At 45.8% G+C, this 20,878-nt stretch overlaps 1 protein-coding gene across 4 annotated transcripts in view; it reads left to right on the top strand.

Annotated features, from left to right (window-relative positions):
• FGFRL1 (fibroblast growth factor receptor like 1) overlaps positions 1 to 20,664 on the top strand; it is a 167,741-nt gene extending 147,077 nt beyond the window's left edge. For 3 of the 4 annotated variants that reach the window (XM_063401439.1, XM_063401441.1, XM_063401440.1), the window contains exons 4-7: positions 4,169 to 4,249; positions 8,991 to 9,275; positions 12,809 to 13,162; positions 15,945 to 20,664. In XM_063401439.1, the coding sequence (XP_063257509.1) occupies positions 4,169 to 4,249; positions 8,991 to 9,275; positions 12,809 to 13,162; positions 15,945 to 16,351 (1,127 nt within the window). In that variant the 3' untranslated portion in view covers positions 16,352 to 20,664. The remainder of the gene's footprint in view (positions 1 to 4,168; positions 4,250 to 8,990; positions 9,276 to 12,808; positions 13,163 to 15,944) is intronic. The other variant, XR_010080908.1, reaches the window with a different exon arrangement.
• Positions 20,665 to 20,878: the final 214 nt, after the last annotated feature.

Consider the following 20,878-nt stretch of genomic DNA (forward strand, 5'->3'; position numbering starts at 1 on the left):
ACTTTTAAGAGGGAATGGAATAGTTCTGCTATGGTAATAAACAGTAACCATATCCCACAGATGTGGCAGTGTTTGTCCCATAGGCTCCTCAGTGGGCTTTGTCAGTTGATGGAGTTACATACAGAAATCCCTTTTCTGCAGAAATCCAGACTGCTTTGGGACACCACGCTCTTCCCCAGCACCACCAGCATCTCAGTCCTGTGGCACCTCAGACCTAAAAGCCAGCTTGGAATGAGGGAGAGGCAATGGCTGGAGAGCAGCTGAGGATGATGCCACTGGGGTGACATTCCTGAAGAGTGGGCTGATGCCTGTGTCCATCCTGGCCCTGTTTGGCATGGCCATGTGTGATATTTGGAGGGCAAGGGCCTACACGAGTTTGTCCCATGTCTCCAAGTCTGTCACCTGACACGATATTGGAGCCTTGCCCTTCAGGTTTCTTGACCAGCCAGCGTGCTCTGTAGCACCATGGAGCCAAATTGTACATTAAGGACACTAAATCATGTGTATGTTTTCTTAGCATCAGATACTCGTGACATAAAATTAGTCAGTGATTGCTTTTCAAGGCAGGTTTTCCACTTCATCTTCCAACTGGCTGCTATCCTAAGCGTGTGATAGTGTCCAAGAAGTCCAGTGCAGGATGACCTTCCAATATAGGTCACAGAAAAGGGAGCTTGTAGGAGACTTCAGCAGTTCATCCTTCTTAGCACTGCCTCTCATGGTAATCTGCTGGCAGCAAATTTGGCAGTGCTGCATAGCTGGTCCCTGCTGCCCTTTGACTGCAGGCTGATTTTTCTGTATGTACTTATCACCACCTCTGTGGGGAGCTGACAAAAGCATGAATAAGCAATCGGATTATTAGGTCATTTCTTGAATATAGCTAAGACTTATGATCTCTGCTACTAACCCATCATTTTGTATGCCTCTGAACTTTCAGGAAATTTAGCTTTGCTTTTAGCATCACAGACACCTGTAAAATACTATAAAAGCATTTCTCTACCCTTGAAAACCACTTGATATTAAAATTGAAAATATAAGAAAGTTCTTCAAAGCAGGGAGAAACAAACTACATGCAGCCACAGTACTGATTTTGAGGCAGGTAGAAGTCAAATATTGATGATGTCTGAATTAGACAGGGGCCTTCCATCCTCAGGGTGTTCCTGAGTTATCTCTTTCTCAATGTAATAAAGCAGCTCTTTTTTTTGGCTCTTTATAACCACAGGTCAGAGCTTAAGACATTCACCCAAAATGCAAGAGGGGAGATTCAAATCCCTCTCTGAATGCAGCAGAAGACAGACCTGACCCTGTGTCACTCACATCACAGATTAGCACTTTATCATTATATCTCTGGCTACTCTGCTGCCTCACGCTTCTTAAGTTCAGCTGGAGACTCAGAGCCTTCAGGGAATCTTCCCCAGATGAGCTTCATGCAGTTTCTGGATGTCACAAGCCACATGGCAGCTGGAAGGGTCTGCTGTAACATCCCTCACCCCATGAGCGGCTCTGGGGATGGGAAGGAGCAGTTTAGCTCTACAAGAGTTTCCGTGCTGATGGCATTTCCCCACCTCAAGACTTCTGCTGTTTCTGTTAATGTTACCACATTCCCAACACATGTGAAGCAAGTTCCAGCACATCTAAACCAATGTGCCTAAATATGCCTGCAGTTATTTATTTCAGTCTTGCTCTTCCACCAAATCATCTATTCCATCGGCTCAGCATGGTGGCATAAGTTATCCTGATCTCTTTCCCCAAAAGTGTTTATTTCTGGGTTTGGTGGGTGACTCCACAGGTTTGTGATTTGTTGGGATAACAACTTTTGATGCATCTTCAAAGGATCAAACGGATTCAGAGCAATTTTCCTTACATCAAAAGCTTGGCAGCAAGTCAAGAGGTGTGGAGTCCACAGCCAGTGGTTGTGTGTTGGCAGGAGGAGGGCACAGGGGCTGACTTACTGTAACATGAAGCAGCAGGCAAGGGAGATACCCTGCTCTTTGTACATCAAACCGAGCAGGATTAGGGTATAACTGACACAGCATCACCACTTAAGCATCTTAACCACTTTTATGATATTTAGCAGTTAACAATGGACAGGAATCCTGCATCCCTGACCACATTTTTTCCTCTCCATTACAATACATTTTTCTAATTGTGCTGAGTGATTTCATATGTTCTTTTGTCAGACAGCATCCAAGAGTTCATTCGTGATACTATGGGTATTTATGAGAAGAACTGTGCAGGCGCCAGGAGGTAATCAATTTGGTATTTTGACTGAAAGGAGACAACATCATATGCAAGCCATCATGTAGAATGTGTATTTTTGTATTCCCTGCGTATGTTTTGCCAAGGTTGTAAGAATAACTTTGCAAAGTGCAGCTCAGGAGGCACCAGCCTCCTCTGTGACAGGCTGCAGGCAGAGCCTGGATGGTGCACTGGCATTCAGGCTCTCTGTGAGACTTGGTGTTTCCTGAGTGGGACCTGTTTCACCCTGCTGCCCGTGGTTTGGGCTAGGAGGTGGCTGGGGCACCCAGGAAAGGCTCAGGGTGTCCAGCATGGGCAGAAGGTGGTGGGAGGTGGGATGGAGCAGTCAGCTGGAGGAGCTGCTGAGGTTTGAGCACAGCCTGCTGTCCTGAAAGTTTTCTTTTCCCCTCAAAGTGACAGCTGTACATAGCTCCAGGAGAAACTGGGCTGAAGTAGCCAAAAGGAGAAGAGAAAAATCTCTCAGGGTCGAGGGAGGACAAACCTCATGTGGCATTGCAGCCTCTCTGCTTAAGGGGCAAGGCTGATGAGAGCAGAGCATCTGTTGGCATGTAATGCCCTGTGCTGAAGAGATGGGATGATTTTCCAAAATAGCAGAACCTGGGGTGAGGATTGGGTTAAAGACACATTCTTCTCTCTCAAGACTGTACACAAGTTTACACACTAAATACTGTTTTAAGCACAATCCAACCTGTAAAACAGCGATAAAGAGAGGTTTTACTATTTGTACCTTTTCAGGGGGACATGCTATATATAAGCTGAGATCAGTTTTTCCTCTCTGTTGCAGAAATTACAGAGATAGTCCTCTTTTTTGCTCACAAGGCCCTTATGAGTTTCAAGAGTCAGGTATTTGGAGGGATTCCTTCCTTAACTTAGGTGTTTCCACTTCTCTTTATTTGTTTGAGTTTTTTACACCATTGTGTTCCTCACTGAGACAAACTTTCTCTCAGCCTTCACCTGACCTGTCTCTGAAAATCAAATATTCACCCATAGCCACTGCTGTGTGAGGCTGCTCAGAGCTGAGCACTCTGCAGTAGAGGTCAAGCTGGAGGAGGAACAGCTTCCACATCTGGGTGCTGCAGAGGTGTGAGGCCACCAGGATCACCCAGGCTGCAGAAGGAGGCTCAGGGCACTCTCAGGTTCCCTTGGCCCTCCTGGAGACCTCAGAGGTGGCCATATCACAGTGACAATTCCAGGTGGGGGCTGCTGAAGAGATGGAGGTTTTCACCTTGTAGAGATTTCTATTTCTCCAGGGCAGAGCTGAGATTTTGGTGCTGCTGTGTGGTAGTGGTATAGACAACAAGAGTGATGAGGGACAAAGTGGTGTGTTGATACAGGTGGATGGGTGGTCTTAATTAAAAAGAAATATCCACAAGCAGCTTTTAAAATCAATATTGTTTTTGCCAGCCATAAATTTCCATTCAGTATCTCTTGAGAGCTCATTTGACCCCAGACCTTCTTGTTTTTCTGATCCTGTGTGGAAGCTGAAGGGTGAATTAATGGCCACAATCATACTGCTTGTGCTTTTATATGATTAATCACATAAATCTTCCCCAATCTCCTAGGTTTAATTATCTCTAATTTTGATTTATACCATTATTTGCATAGAGGATACCACAGATTAGTTCCTCCTAAGGAACAGCAACCTGTAAACATAAACAAAGAGGCTTTTGTCAGCTATTAATGGAACATTGATTAAACTCCCATTGATTTGATAGCCTGCTGAAAAGCTCATAAAGGAAAAAACTCAATTCTTCATTAAACTGGCCAGGCTGTAGGTGCCAGGATGTGGATGCCTACTGCATGTTGAGTTTGCTTCAGCTGCATGATGTCTCCAGCAGGAAATGCAAACTCTTTTTGTCCTGTTGTGCTGCAGGAGACCTTCTTAACATCTTCCCTTTCCTTTCCTTCACAGATGATGCCAGCTCAGGAAAGGACAGCCAGGTGCCTGAAGGCTCCAACGGAGAGTACGAGGATCATTCTGGGAAGCAGTGGGGTAAGGAGCAGTGTGTGTTTTGTGGTTTTCCTTGGTTCAGTGCTGTTCATGTGGCATGTTCCTCAGCTGCTGAAGGAGAGGAAAGGCAGAGCAACTGGAGCGAGTTCTCCCTACATATGGTCAAATAATAAACAGAGTGTCAGCTGAATGTGTTGGTGTGAATGGATCCCATCCAAGGGTCCTGCAAAATGCAGCCTGTGGTCAGCCCTAGGGCCCCCTGCCATTTACCCCAGCATGGTTCTCCCTTGTATTTGTTTTTCTGGGCAGCTACTTTCCTTTTGCATGTGCAGCTATTACAGCTTTCATAGACTCCCTATAAAAAGCATATTGACTTTTACAGCAATATTTCCAAAAGTCTTCGGTGCCAACATAACATTGCTCCCACTGAGGGCAAATGGGAGGTCTGACTTCACTTCAGGAGAATTAGCACTAAGCCAAGATGAGTACTTTTTAACATCACCCTCTTTTTCAGACACCTGCCTGAACTTCTCCAAGCATGGGCTGTTCAGGCATAAGATTTTGTTGCTGTTGTAGAGCTTTGGGGAAACTGCTAAAATCTCACTTGGAACAGGCTCTGAATCACTGCAAAACTTGCAGGCCCAGTTTGGTCCAAGCACCCCTTGAAGGACAATAAGTTGTCAGGCTGACACCAAACAGCTTTTCGCCATTACTGACAGGAGTGTGATGTGAGTTTATGAGCTCAGTGGATGAAGCACAGCATTTCATTTTGCTTTGCAGTACATCCCTCTCTTTAATTTTATAATACAGAGATGGCTTTGTACCACATTTGTGGTCAGGGAGAACCTCATAGTAGTGGTAGGGGTGGAACCTGACAAGCCTTTGCTGTATGAGTCCCCACCACTTAAGCTGAGGCCAGTCTCTTTTGGGAGCTGGCAAACAGGGATGAGGTGAGGTGTGGTGTAGTCCAGGCTACACTTGAATTACATATTTATCTCAGGCTGAGTTTGTCTGGGGAGAGAAAGGTAACCTCCACTCATTCTGGAAAGGGATGACAACATTTTAGAGCTGGAGGAAGGGTGTCAGATAAGCTACAGGCCAGGAGTACTTCAGGAGGGTTTCAGCAACCACTACAAAGCTGCCAGCTCTCCACTTTTCATTACCATTGTGCTCCTGGTAGAGCTGCTGGATGATGGATCAATACAACTATTTAACAGTAATATTATGAAGAAAATATAAATATGTAAGCCCTCCTACAATTATTAGGCATTGACAATCTCGTATCGGATTGTGTCTTTCTCTGTGCTGCCCTGGCCCTGCATTGTACTGCAGAATGTTCCTGAACCTCTTCTTTTTCTTTTCCTCCCTCCTATCTCCTCTCCTCTCCCCAAGCAGAGAAATGCCTGGAGCTGGCCACACACTCACCTAAGCCCTTTCCATGCAGCACTGTCCACCAGTAAATTGCTGGTGTGAGCTGGAGTGCAGGGGGAGGTCAGTGTGTGTCTGCAGGTCTCTGGAGGATGATGGGTGGAGGAGCAGTTTGTGTTGTCACAGTCCTGGGCCCTTGGAGAAGTGTGAGAGGAGAAGCGTGGTGAACAGAAAAACTCCACTTTACTTTCCATCTCCTACCACAGAGTTGTATCTCTGGGGAGAGCAGGGAACTGATGTGGGGAAAGACAGAGACCATCCATGTCTTCCCAGAACTCACTGAGCTCCTAACTAGAGGACTTGAAAGTAATTCAACACATAGTCCTGTTGTGACACTTCTTTTGAAATTGTCATGAAAGCCAGAAGTGGTAGTGACTGTCACTACATGGAGGTAATGGTGGTGCATCACAGCAGACATCGTTTTTCAGATAATCTCCTCACTTTGTGTGAGCAATGTCTGACAGGAGCCTCAGGGGCTGATCCATGCCTCTCAAGGTGTCCCACAGGGAGAGGGGGTGTCCCACTGAATTCCTTTGCAGGACTTTGTGCTGACAGGCTTCCATTGCATTTAATTTTCATTAGCTTTGAATAGGTCTTCATTAGAAACAGCATTTCAGCCAGGAACCCGTACACAACACTGCATCTTTGTCCCCATCCACTTGTGTTTTCCCTTGCTCTTGAGTGGGACATAATTTATACTGTACAAATGTGTGGTTCATGTTTATGAAGCAAATGCCAAGTGATGTGGAGGAGAACAAGCATGTGAATAACACAGAGGCACTTTGTAATGGCCTTTGCTGGCACTCCAACAAGCAAAACTTCTGTAAATGGAACAGATTTGGGGACAGACATTAAGCATCGACTCAAAAGAGACCTTTTCTGCCTGTCTCTCACAGTGCTGCTTCTCCTCTTTCTTCTCCTTTGTGCTTGCTGGGTCTCTTTTTCTCTCTAATGTGTATCTCTCTCTCTCTCTCTCTTTCTCCTTTTTTTGTTAACTGGCTTTTCTAAACTTGTCCAATTCAGGCTTTTGTCAAGGAAACATTCAGGACTGTGTAAATGGGATCTGGTTTCAGCATATTGCACACAGCCTGGAGTAGCTTTTGAGACCACATAATCACTTAACCTTTTTTAAACAGAAAAAAGAAAGAAAGAAAAGCTGAAAGATCCAAAGAAGTGTAGCTTTACCTGTAGTTTGGTAGGTATTTGGGCAATCATGTGTGAGGAGTGAATGCAAAACTCCAGACAGACCCTGGAAGTCACAGTGGGAGGAAAACCAGAAATGTTAAAGACCTGATTTTTTGGGTGGAAAGAGTCTCTGTCTTAAAATGGTCTTACTGAGCAGGGATACCAGCAAGTCCTCAGAGTTCAGTCACTCACCTGACCTTTCAGTCTGCTGGGGAAGTGTGACTGTCCTGGCTCCAACTTGCTCTTTGGTATGCTAGTCCCAGCTCAGGAATCCTGTCAATGAGGATCTCCCCTCTAACTTAGACCCGGAGTTCCTGGTCTCAGAGTAAATTACTGCCATATTACAGACTAGCTGTTCAGACCCATTGCATGTCTGATTCCTGACCTCTCCACGAGCCTTGCAGATGTTTTCCCAATTTCCACAGTGACAGCCCTTATCAGCACGTCTCCCTGGGCTCAGACTAAAAATTGGGGTGTCATTGCCCACGGTGTGCAGCTCTGACAGGGTTCATTGGCAGGGAGGGGATTGTCTCTGCTGTGAGGGGGCCTCCTGCAGCAGACCCCAAAGGGAACACCCAGCAATGCAGGCACCACGACCTGTGGAGGGGGTTAGTATGTCACACTTGCTGCTCAGCTGTCACGGCAAAGACTTCCAGGGCCGGAGTTGCTCCGGTTCATTGGATTACACATGAAAGCCTCTGCACGGAGAGCAAAGCATTTCTGAGCAGGAGTTTGAAATAACATGAAATGGCTGGGACCCAAAAGGACAGCCAAGGGGGGAAAGGGAAGGCTGTGGAGACAGATGGTTTCCCCTGCAGAAAAGCACTCTGCGGAGGGGGCTATGCCAAAGGGTGTCCTCTTCCCAGAGGGAGGGATGGTGGCCAAGGCTGCAGGGGGCTGAGGGCTTAGGATTATGCTCACAAACCTCAGAGGGCAATGGCTGCCATTCCCCAGAGCTTGGAAGCTGCAGACCAGCCTCTTCCACTCAGGAAAGCTCCACTATAATGCACATCCCAGAGCTTCTGGCCCTCAGCCCTGGGCAGCAGGGCTGGCTGTCAAGTAGGGAGTCTCACTAGGCCAGCCTCTAGCTGGCTAAAGAATCCCTAGGAGTTCTTAAAAAGCGTGTAGATGTGCTGCTTAGTGGTGGAGCTGGCAGTGTTAGATTAATGGTTAAACTCAATAACCTCAGAGGTCTTTCCTGACTTTATCAGTTCTATGATGGGCTTAGTTGGAAGGGCCCCTGAACTGGCATTGTGTAGTTAACCGCGAGAAATTTGTTATTTCTTTTAAATTCTTCAATTAATTTTAGATTTTGCCAGCTGAGGGCCTTGCATTTCTCTAAGTTTCTTGTCTCTGCTCTTAGAAATATTGGTGATTTCTCTGCTAAGACAAGATGGCTGGCTTAACCCATGCTTCTATCCACCAGCAGCTACTGCTTCAGATTCTCCAGTTTTGGGATGGACTGGCATGGGTTATCCTCTAACTACAAACTCATAGAGTTTTATTGGGTCTTTCCATTTCTTTATTGGCTTCTTTGGACCATTCAACACGAGTGTTTTGTAAATTGGAGCTGAACGAATTGCACACATTTAAGTTCAGATCAATGTGCAATAGTCTGTCACACTTCTAAGACTTTCCAATGTATTTAAAAGATGCTGACTCGTCTTAAGTTCCAATAAAGCCACTGAGAACTAAGAGGCAAAACAACTTCAGGAAATGAAGCTTCATGTGACAAGCAAAAAATTGAGAAAATGGTCAGCGTGACAGGAATCTGAGTATTTTTCTTTGGTCTTGGCTAAGGAGTTTGTGGAATATGGTAACAATTACAGTGTGATTACGGGACTGCGTTTATCCTTCAGCTGCAATAGCGTGATTTTGGTATTATTTTGTGAGATGGTCTGGTGCAATTGCCTTACAGACACAGAAATTCCAGGGCTGTGCTATGCAGAAGGTTAGTGCAGTGGCCAGAGCAGTCCAGCAGACATTCAAATGCATTAGGCTGGGTGGTGAATCCCTCCTAAGGAAAACAGTTTGAGCTGATAAGAGGGAGAGTGATACACCAGTATGTATGGGGCTGCCTCTAAAGCAGACCTGGCCATAAGGCTTAACAGCAGTTTCCTTCCTTGCTCGTGTCCTGTGCTCACACAGTCCCTTGTGATGCCCTTTGCAGCCCGGCCCAGGTTCACGCAGCCTGCCAAGATGAGACGCAGAGTGATCGCGCGCCCCGTCGGCAGCTCCGTCCGCCTCAAGTGCGTGGCCAGCGGCAACCCCAGGCCCGACATCACCTGGCTGAAGGACAACAAGCCCCTCACCCCCCAGGAGATCGGGGAGAACAAGAAGAAGAAGTGGACGTTGAACCTGAAGAACCTGAAGCCGGAGGACAGCGGGAAGTACACCTGCCGGGTGTTTAACAGAGTTGGGGAAATCAACGCGACGTACAAAGTTGAAGTGATCCGTAAGTGCGGCTCTGGGAGGGGGAGCAGAGAGGGGCCTGTGAGAAGGGGCTGGGCCAGTCAAGGCAGCGTGGTGGCAAGGGTGCAGTGTTGATGGCTGGACATGGAAATGGGGAAGTGCTAAAAACATCAGAGAAAACATTGCTGAAGCTGTAGAACGAACCTGAAATGTGGGTAAGACAGAGTAGTAAGAAGGCAATTGAGGAGCTGAAATGAGGACAGGTACTTGGGAAACAATTATCTCCACAGGCACCTGCATGGTGAAAGTCATGCCCAGTTCAGTCTTCTACAAGGGAGTCTTCAAGGACAGACTGAGAACTAACAGAGAAAGCCCTTTTGAGTACCATTGGGGAGGGGGAGAAATATCTAGGATAGCCCAGATTAATTAGTATGTCAGAATGGGTTAAACCAGTCAATTCAAAATTTAATCTAGAAGCTTCCCAAGGAATTAGCAGAAATCTTATGATTAGAGTGACTAGCCAGACAAGGCTTTTAGGTCCAGATTCTAAAAAACATTTGGTCAACTGAAGGTCCAGGCAGGTACAAATGAGTTACTAAAAAAAAAAACAAACCCAAGAAACATGGACTAGGATCCTGTCTGTATCTTGAGATGCCTACATAGCTTCTAAGATTCAATCCTTAAAAGATGAGCTGTGGGGGATTACCCTGCATTGTGGTGAGATAAATTGCTCTTCTTACTATCTAGCTATTCTGATTCTTGCTCTCTAATCTTCTGTTTCCCCTATTATTGCCGAGGATAATTATACTCAAATCCTTCTTAAGTTTACCAGAAAAGAGCTCTTATTCTTAAATCATTGTGCTTTGCCAATGACATCACCATAAGTTATCATGGAAATGATTGCAGTGTAGCCAACTCAAGAAAGAGGAGAAGATGAGCTGAGTGGAGGGAAGATTGAATATCCTTCATTGAAGAGGAGCAGGGGCATGGAGGGCTATTTCCAGCCACTTTGAAAGCACGTTGTTTGTCTGTGCATACATTTTGGCATGAGAAAGTTTATCCCAGTGTGAAAGATCGTTCTTAAAGGTAAAGATCTGTTCTCTGATAAGTCCTTTCTCTAGAATCACAGGAATTAAAAGCACATGTGAGAAGCTCTGTTGGGCTCTGAAGGCACAAACCTGCTGGACATCTGGGATTGATAAAGATGCAGCTGTGTGGAGACAGTAAAAACATGTGTTTACACTAAAACCAGGAGCAGAGGCAGGGAAATGAATCAAGCCCCATCCTAATGGCAGCTGTGGCATTTTCACTTCATCAAAACCAGACAGCACCAGGAACAAACCCCTCTCTGTGTCCCTGTTTATCTTGGTTTTTATCAACTTAAAGATGTATGTAACCTTTGTTTTCATTAGCTTTTGCTGGCTAGGAGTGAAAACAGTAACCAAAGCTGGAACCAGAGTCAAGGAGATAAGGGCATTAAGCAGTTTTCAGACATCTTTCTATTTTTAACATCATTCTGTGGAGCATTACAGGTTTTATTCAATTTCCTCCATTTTCCCCCCCCTAAGTCCTGCTTATCTGAGTCTCAGTCTCCCCGGCTGTGACTGCTGCTCACAGTCCCAAGGCAAAGCCTACAGAGACTACTGTGGTATTTTTGTTTCCTCAGCACATCTTTAGAGCCCTCAGTATTGAACATACCCTGAGTTTTTGAAAGAGGGTCCATTGTTCCTTCCCCTCACTCCAAAGCCAGTGCTGGTGGGAGCTGTTTTGTTACATGCTCGATCCAGCAGTGCTTGCCATCAATAGGAGTTGATGATTGCCAGCAGTTACCACCCACTGTGATACCATAATTTCCCCTGTGCCTAGGATAGAGGTTTGCAGTACCTCCTTGTCTGGAAACTGTGACTGATTTATCTGATCCTAACACTAAATAAAAATCCAAGCATTCCTCAGAGTGAGGCATACATTTTTCCTTTCACTTTATGTGGTGTTGACACAACCTTAGACTTACGATCATGCTGGAAAGGATGGTCTTGTGAACCTCTTCACCTTGATTTCCTTTCCTTCCATCTTGTTTCCTACTTTACCTGAGACCTAAGGCAAAAAAAAAAATAGTTTTTGAGAAAGGAAAGATTTTGTTACTGGCTAGAAAAGCAAAAAGCCTTCGGAGCTTGTCCTCCACAATTTTTTTCCCATAGTGAGTGTGGTGATGATTATACCAAAGAAAGGAATGATAAAAGCAGGGAAGTGAGGATGAAACGAAAGTCTTCCTCTCAGCTCTTCCAGCAGTTGATGACATGGTATGGGATTGCTCCCAGTACAGTTTGGTCCCCATGGACACCTACCAGGCCCAGCTTGAGAGGTGACAGGATCTCCTGAAGGACTTCCAGACCAAAGATGAGAATATCCACAGCCTGCCATAGTCTGTGAAAGAAAGGGTCTTTTCCAATCTGATTTTGTCTGTCCACAGGGAACATTTGAGAAGGCCAAAGGGAGAAAGAATGTCTCATCCCACCCCTCACTATCCCCAAACTGGGGGTAGCCACCAGGTGTGGGTTCTTAATAGATAAGTATTTGTAAATAATCTGGTAAAAACCCGAGGTTGTGTCTGAAAACACATAAAGGCTATGTCTTACTCACCTGTAAATTGCAGCCTGCTGGTCATGGTGGTAAGAGACCATAGGAGAGTTGCTCAGTGTGCAGAAGAGAGGGATGAAGAAAATCTTCCAAAATATAAGGGCTCAGACGGAAACCATCATTTTCTCCAGGTCTGATGCAGGTACAAAAGGAACTTCCTTGTTATAAACAGGAAGATTCAGGTTGAGCATGAGAACAGACTTGTTAAAGCCTCAGACAATGGAGGATTTGTTGGGAGAGCTGTGGAGCATCTACTATTGGAGCTTTGGCAGAGGCTGGTAAATTGTGTATCAGGAGAAGTTTGCAGAAATCTCAGCCTGCCTCGGGGTGGGGAGTTGGACTAGACTATGATTTTCACAGAATCCCTGGGTTGGAAGAGACCTTCAAGATCATCAAGTCCAACCCACCCCTAACACCTCAAATAAACCATGGCACTGAGTGCCACATCCAGGCTTTAAAACATCCAGGGATGGGGACTCCACCACCTCCCCGGGCAGGTCATTCCAGTACTTTATCACTCTTTCCATGAAAAGCTTTTTCCTAATGTCCAACCTAAATTTCCCTTGATGCAGCCTGAGGCTGTGTCCTCTCATTCTGTCAGTGCTGCCTGGAGAAAGAGACCAACCCCACCTGAGCACAGCCACCTTTCAGGGAGTTGTAGAGAGTGATAAGGTCAGCCCTGAGTCTCCTTTTCTCCAGGATAAACACCCCCAGCTCCCTCAGCCCTTCCTCACAGGGTTTGTGTTCCAAGTCCCTCACCAACCTTGTTGCCCTCCTCTGGATGTGCTCAAGCATCTCAACGTCCTTCCTAAACTGAGGGGCCCAGAACTGGGCACATTTTTGCATCCCTCCCACACCTTTTCCCTGTGTTTCTGCAACTGCAATTTGCTGAGGTTGGCCAACACCTTTGCCCATGGAGCTCCCTGTGTTTCTGTGCAGAGAGGACGAGGTCCAAGCCCATCCTGACAGGGACACACCCCGTCAACACCACGGTGGACTACGGCGGGACCACGTCCTTCCAGTGCAAGGTCCGCAGCGACGTCAAGCCCGTCATCCAGTGGCTGAAGAGGGTGGAATATGGCACAGAGAGCAAGTACAACTCCACCATCGATGTCGGGGGGCAGAAGTTTGTGGTGCTGCCCACAGGGGAGGTCTGGTCCCGCCCAGACGGCTCTTACCTGAACAAACTGATGATTACCCGAGCCAAGGAGGAGGATGCAGGGATGTACATCTGCCTCGGGGCAAACACCATGGGCTACAGCTTCCGCAGTGCTTTTCTCACAGTCCTGCCAGGTGAGTTGTGACATTTTTCCCTCCTCTGTTATCATCTGTCTGAGTTACAGTGTTTATTAATTCAACTACTGATGCCCATTGCTTCTCTGGCCTTCTGTGATGCTGTGCTGATTTAGGCTAGCCCAGTTCTGATAAGAATGAATGGAGGACTAAATCAACCCTGATTTAAATCAATCTCTGCTGAAACCCTGTTGGTGATACTCCCTTTTCTCCCTTTGTGGGGAATAACAGCAGAATCACAGAATGGGTAAAGTTGGAAGGGACCACAGTGGGTCCAACCTCCATGCTCAAGCAGAGTCAATCCAGAGTACGTGGCTCAGGATTGTGTCAGGGTGGCTCTGGAAAATCTCCACTGAGGGAGACTCCACACCCTCTCTGGGCAATCTGTTCAGTGCTCAGTCACTGCACAGTAAAGAAGTTTTTCCTTACGTTCAGGTGGAACTTCCTGGGCATCAGTTTCTGCCCTTTCTTTGTCCTATTGCTCTAACACCTGCAGATGCTTACAGACATTGTTGAGGCCCCTCTCAGTTATCCAGGTGACATAAAAATTGAGTTATCTGCTCCTGTATGAAAGAGGAGCAAGCTGGGAAAAGATACTGCAGTTGCAGACACTAAATCAGTGATAGGCTGCAGGATGGGAGAGGGGAACTGAATAACTGCACAGTTTGCAGCTTCATTCCCTAAAATTCCTCCTTTTTCTTGTCCTTATTTATATTGCTTTTAGTGGTAAAAGGAAACAATGATACAGACCCATAAAATGCGAGAAGAATAAAAACTGTCTGGGTCACAAGGAAATGAAATGAATGAGAGTGAAAACCAGAGTGATTGATTAGTTAAATTTTTACCCAGTGGGTCCCTGGAGCCCCTGTACCAAACTCACAGCTGCTGCCTTCCCTCCCCAGACCTCAGAGCTGGGGGCCACATCCAACTGGGATTGTGTCATTTGTGTTTGAGACACACCATCCTTGCCTGGTCATTTGCTCCTTTGTCTTCTGACTGTGCAGTTCTACCCTGAGAAACATTTTGGATTTAGGACTACGTTCTAACTGAAGGGCCTGTAAATACCAAGGAAGAAGCAGCATGGGTGGGATATAACCCAAAGCCTCTGGGAGTTTCTGACCTATGAGAGTCTGATCCAGCTCCCACTGAAATCAGGAGGAGACTTTCCTTGGATTTAAAGGGGGCTGTAGTGAGACCTCATGCCAGAACCAGAGTATGCAGGACTGTTGTTATTGGCAGTGATGGAGAAGGAGAACCCAGCTTGCCCTAAGATACAAAGATATGGTTGTAAAGCCATGAGTTTAAAAAGAGCATTTTGCTTGTAAATCTACCAGATTTGACATTGACAGCTCTGAAGAGCATGCATGAATATCAAAACACTTTTTTTTCAGCCCAGCATAGGATTTCTGCCAACCAGCATGAAGACTTCTGTTTTCATGGTCAGCTGATGGGTCAGTTCTCTGATCATGTCATGTTTGTAACAGGCCAGACTCGCATTCTAGTCTAAATTATTCTGTAATTCCAGTGTTAGTGAATCAAAATTTTGTCTATTGAGGTCAAAGTATAGGTCCTCCTAACTTCAAAGAGACCACATGGTATATATTTAACATTTCAAACTACCCATAGGATTATTTGTCAAGGAGAGGAAAAAGACATTAGTGTCTTAAAGAAGTTCAGCTTGAAAGTTAAGTGATACATATTTGAATATAACATATTGAATGATTAAGATAGCCTGTGGTTTTTGAAGTTTTCTGGGTGTCTCCCTGCAAGCTGAATTCTGTGCCTGGGTATGTTTCAAGGCATTGGATATTCCAGCTGGTAGCTATCTAGACAAGGATTTTCATAGCTAGAATCCTACCCCAGGACTCCTTTTGGGTCTATAAATCAGGAGGTCAGGCTGAGAATCTGGAGTGGCTATCCAGGGATAGCCACTGACTGCCAACTGCAGAGAGATAAAGGAGGAGGTAGTTGTGAAAGATGCTGTCTAAAGCACCTTATCTCCTCCAGTAGCTGAATTTACTGCCCTTGAAAAGCCAGCAGCAGCTCCAAAGAGACTGGTGGAGGTAGAGCCTATTTGGTGTAGGAGGCCAGGAGCACACTTCAGTGCTGAATGAACTTTCAGTTCTCCATGGCTTGGGAACCAAGGAGGGGCCACCAGCTCACCTACATTTTTCCCATCCTTCAGCCCTCCCCCCAACCACACAAGAAAGTCAAGACAGCCTCCAAACCCCCGCATTCATTCCTCCTGCTGTGGTGGAGCATTGCTGGGTAGCTCCAGCACTGGCAGACAGGATTTCTAGAGTGTCTGAAGCCCTTGCAGGCAGAGCTACACCTGGCAGAGGAGGGTAGGCAGCATCCTGTGGCTCTGTGCAACCTGATTGTGCCTCCTGGGCTGCTGACAGTGAGGTTTTACTGACATGTCCTGTGTTGTGTCCTTCAGTCTGGGCTGCAAAGCCCACTCTGTCACAGAGTGAGAGTGTTGGGAAGCGCTCTCAGGCTGGCTCTAGTGTGCACCCATTAAAGCTTGGATAAGAGGGTTATAAAATCCCCCAAAGACTGCCCTCCTGACCCTTAAACCAGAGAAAATGAGCCTCTTGTCTTTCCAGGAGCACTGAAAAGCAAGGCAGTTACCCAGCATCATGTGCTAGCTTGATTTCTCCCTTGTTACTTGCTCTGGCAGGGTTGCCAGACAGCCTGTACGACAGCCAGCCCGAGTGGGACATGTGTTTCGAATCCGCTTTGCCTGCGTTCAATTAACTCTTTCTGTCTCTCCCGTGCCCAGATCCCAAACCTCCCAGCGCCCCTGTGCCCCCTTCCTCAGCCAGCAGCCTGCCCTGGCCCGTGATCATCGGCATCCCCGCCGGCGCCGTCTTCATCTTCGGGACCATCCTGCTGTGGCTGTGCCAGTCCAAGAAGAAGCCGTGCTCGCCGCCGGCCGCCGCCGCGCACCGCCCGCAGCCCCGCGACAGGGCCTGCGTGTCCCAGCTGCCCGACAAGGACTGCATCTCCTCCATCAACTACGAGGAGTACGTGGCCCAGCAGCAGCATTTACTGTCCCAGGGCCCCGCCCTGGCCCCTGGCGTGGCCTCCAAAATGTACCCAAAGATTTACACGGACATCCACACCCACACCCACTCGCACGTGGAGGGCAAGGTCCACCAGCACCAGCACATCCAGTACCAGTGCTGAGGGTGGGCCCCGTGGGCTCCTTTGGGCTTCTCCTCCTGGTACCTCAGCAGAGACTGCTCCAGGTCAGCTCGCACTGCCAAGCATCAGGCCAAGCAGACAGAAAAGGTTATATATGTAATTTTAAATATATATATATACATATATATATAATTGTATATGCGTGTGTGTATGTGTGTATATATATATGTGTATATATCTATATCTATCTATATAAATATATATATAATAGAGAAAGACAGAGAGAGAAAAGAGATTTTTTCTTTTTTTTAATTATTGCAATCAGGATGTAGCCGAGGAATAATGAAGGAGCTCCAATTCACAGCAGAGAGGCAGCTGTCTCCAGCAGCAGAGCCTTCCTGGACATTTTAATCCAAGTGGCAACAAGTGAGATGGGACGCAGGGATGTGAACAACCACCTCCTTCCTTGTGTTACTGAAAGGAGCAGGTAGAGCAAGAGGTGTGTGTGGTACTCTTCTGGACAGGCCTGGATGCCTGCTGGACATCACTGGTTTTGGTGGGAAGCCCCAGACCTGTCCTGCTCTGAGTGACTCAAGCTCCAATGTACTTGTGGTTTAGTGCCAAAGCACCAGGAGACGTAACCCGTTCATCTCTTCCAGGGAAAGAAAATAACACAAAGGGCCTGGATAAACCAATTCCTGTTCACAGGGTGAAATGCCACGTGTTTCTCAGTCGTGGTCAGCACAATCAGCTGACCAAGCTGCTTGGTTCAGTCTCAGCAAGGTGAAGGCATCTTGTTTCCCATGGGATATTCTGCAGATCAGCTCCGCTCCCCTGGTCCTAGGACTCAGTGCCACTGCCACGAAAAAGGAAAGAAGGAAAGAGGAACATTGTACAGAACACCTTTATATTTATATTTAAGAAATAATAATAAATAATAATAATAATTGAACTGCTGATGGTGAAGAAAGCAAAACACACTGTCCTTCTCTGATGGCTTAGAGTGACAAGCTACTGGATTTTCTGCATCAATGCAAAATACATGAAAGCATTAGAAAAAATAGCTGGGAGCAAAGAGAGTGAAATAATCTTGTAGGAAAAAATTGCATTTGAGAAATATCCACCTAGGTTGTGTGTGGTTGTCCCCTCCCCTCAGATATCACTTCGTAAGTGATAAAACATTGCAGTTCAAAGAACCGTAAAAACAGAAAGAAGAGAAAATAAATAAGGACCATATTAAATACCTATATGGACTGGGAATGAATCCAATTGCAAAATATAAAACCTTTGTAATTCTATATAGAGTTTAAACAGAAGTCATGTATATTTAATTTATTTTGTTAAACAAGAAAAAAAAATGTATGATATTTTCCTCGAAACAGGCATTTCTATATGTATTTTTGATCAAAGAAAATAAAGATTTTTTTTTTCAGGTTCTGTAGATGCCATGCTCAGAACACACTTGATGTAGCTTGTGACCAACTGTGCTTCTCCTAACCTGGAGGCCACCTGTCCCTGTGGCTTTTCACACTAGCCAGGTGTCACCTGCTGTCACCTCAGGTGCTGCTGGTGCCATCCTGTCCCTCAGAAATGGACCTTTTCCACTGTCTGTATTCTGACTGTGGGGGTCTGCAGCAGCCAGATCACTTCTCATGGACCTCAGCCGTCTTCAGTAGCAGAGTTCTTCCCTTACAGGGAAAGCTGTTTCACTGTGCATTTCTTGGGAGGATGTGGGGAGGATAATTCATTAGTTTTTTAAGCCCAGACCTGCAGTGGTTTGTTGGTTTGGGGGGATTGTTTGTTTGTTTGTTTGGATATTTTAAAGAAAATTTTGTCAATCAAACCATAATAATTTGTGAGGCTGTAAAAGGAACTTTGGCCTCAGGGTGCTTGGGAGGGGAAATGATGAAATGTAGGTGAAACACTTAATTTGTAACTGCAGCTGCTTTAGGAGCCAGGGGAGGGTGAGCTGGGGACAGTGAGAACCCAGGGCTGCTCCCCTTCAGGGGGTCTTGAACCTTCCTTCTGCTGCACACCACAGAGAGGCACCCAGCTCTTCAGGGGCCAAAATTTTCTTTGGAGAAGTCAGGTTAAGCAATGATGCAACTGTTTCTCTTCTTTTCATTTCGAGTTTGATGGTTAAAAAAAAAAATTTGAAACATGCTAATTTTTAAGTTTGGAATTACTTCCTTCTCAAGCCTGTTCCATGAAAGAGATCCTCACCAAACCAGCTGCTCCATTTAGAAGTGAAACACTTTATTGAATCTGAAACAAAGCTGTGCTTTTTAGGCTTTGCTTTTCTCTGAACATTTCTGGAGGTATTTGCTCTGTGTTGACCCGCAGTGATTTTTTCTGGTGGTTTGTTTGAATCACCAGCAAACCAAACAGTTCCCTGTTTGCTCAGCCGTGGTGCTGCGAGATGGGGCCCCGAGTCAGTGAAACACGTCAGCTCCTGCTTTCCTCACCAAGACATCCTGCTCCAAAAGTCCCTTTCTTGCCTTAGGAGTGGGTTATCTGTGCAATAACCCCTAGAGGAAGACCACCCTTCAGGTTGGTCCTCCTGTAGAGGTTGTAATAAAGCAACCCATTGATAACCAGTATTTTTCAGCAGGAGGGTTCAACACAAATTTATGAAATCCCTAAAACTCAGATTAAAGATATCTTTATATGCATCCTCTCAGCTTCAGGGAGAGCTGAGAAGAGCTTAAGTGTGAGCACTGATATAAGGCATGATTGGCAGGAGTTCTTAATGGCTGTAGCATACCAAGTTGTTTCATTAAAAAAAAATAAATTTAAAAAGCCTCTATACTCTAAGGGCATTGCCTTCATTTCAAGGAGACAGTAAATTCACATTTCCATGAGAGATACTAAAGTCTACATCTCATATCTTGTGCCTGTGGGAAGCTCCTTACTACACTGTAGTGTGTCCCAGACTCCTGCACATTCCAGCAGCATCAGGGGCATGGCAAAGGGCAGGATTCCCCTGTAAGCCCGTGGTCTTGCTCTGTGAGCAGTACTGATACCAGCTTCAGAGGTGAGCACTGGGTTTGTGGGGTTCAGCTCTAAGGAAACCCTGAGAGATTTTCCAGCAGCACCAGTTCAAGTGGCAGCTCTGTCTCAGAGGGTTAATGGGTTAAGAGAAGCACTCCTGCATTTCCCATCCAGCACAGGATTCCAGGCTGTGCCTTGCACTCTCCACCAGTGCCTTCTGCCCTTTGTGACCCATCTCCACAGAGCTGTGTCATGCAGGCAAAAACTTTACATTTTGTCAGATGGCTCAAGTGGAAGGAGAGGCTTCTTCCTGCCCTTCAAAGCTCCTGAATCAAAGATAAAACTCTAGTGCTGCTGACAGAGCTCTCCAAAGGCAAATGTTGCATTAAACTGCCCAGCATGGACAATTCATCAGCCCAGGGCAACTGCAGCTCTCAGGTGTGGCACTGAGAATGCAGCTCTGGTTTTGGATGCATCATGAGAAATGTTATAAAGGTCTTGATTTGCAGAAAGCATGGAGATTTCATCCTGCCCTGGGTATCTGCTCCATCCTGACCACCAAAAATGGTGTGAAATTTCCCCCCAGGGAAATACCATCACATGCCCTGTTTAGGAGGGGTTGTGTTTTTTGTCTGGGCCTTGTGCTGGCTTGCTATGCCTGGGTGAGTTTCACATTTTTGAGGAATTATTTTTCCTTCACAAAATATCTCTAAGACCTTTTCTGAGTCACTCTGTCCCAAGCCCTACTGCATGCCATTGAATTTTAGGGCTTGATTGTGCCTTGCATATATTGCAAAATAGTTTAAATAAATTCAACCAGGTCATGCTTGTGTATGGATGTCTTTTTTATTCAGTGGGAAAAGATTTGGATGCATCTTCATGCCTAAATAGAGGGTGTTCAAAGAAAACCATTGTCTTGTTTGTGGTAACTGATCCTATGTTGAACACAGCAGATTTTTTATTTTATGTATTTGTATACATATAGGCATACAGATGTACATGCCAGACTGTGATACAGAAGGCTGTTGTACTTTTAAAACCATGGAGCTTCAAAGATCAAAGGAATTTTAGGCTTGAACCTCACTATCTTTGTTAATTTTATTTGCATTACAGATCAAACATGGCTTTACCTACCAGTTTGTGTGTGGCATTTTTTAACTCTGTATGGACAATCTTTCTGTGGTCGGCCCCTTTCGAACTGAAAACTTATCAGACATTGAAGATAAAAAGTGTTCTGTGGTTTTCATTTGGTGACAAATACAATAACTGAACACATCAAAGGAGACAGAATGTCACAGTGTGTCTGTGGCTTTGTAATAAAAGTTGCAGAAAAAAAGGAATAAAAGCCTGGAGTTGTGTTAATATATTTCAGAGTTCTGTGTTTTGAAGGGAAGGATGGCTCTGTGTGTGTGTGTGTTAGCACTCATCAGGAGTGTGTGCTGGCAGGGCAAAGCAGACAATATTGTAAAGTTACCTGTGTGCCACAGTTTGGTCTGGTATTTTGTGTGGGTTCTGTGAATCAAGCAGAGGCATTATTTTTTTAATGATTTGGGAAAGGTTTCTGGTTTTTAGTGGAAA

This window comes from Prinia subflava, chromosome 7 (genome assembly GCF_021018805.1).
Source record: "Prinia subflava isolate CZ2003 ecotype Zambia chromosome 7, Cam_Psub_1.2, whole genome shotgun sequence".
Classification (NCBI taxonomy): Eukaryota; Metazoa; Chordata; class Aves; order Passeriformes; family Cisticolidae; genus Prinia; species Prinia subflava.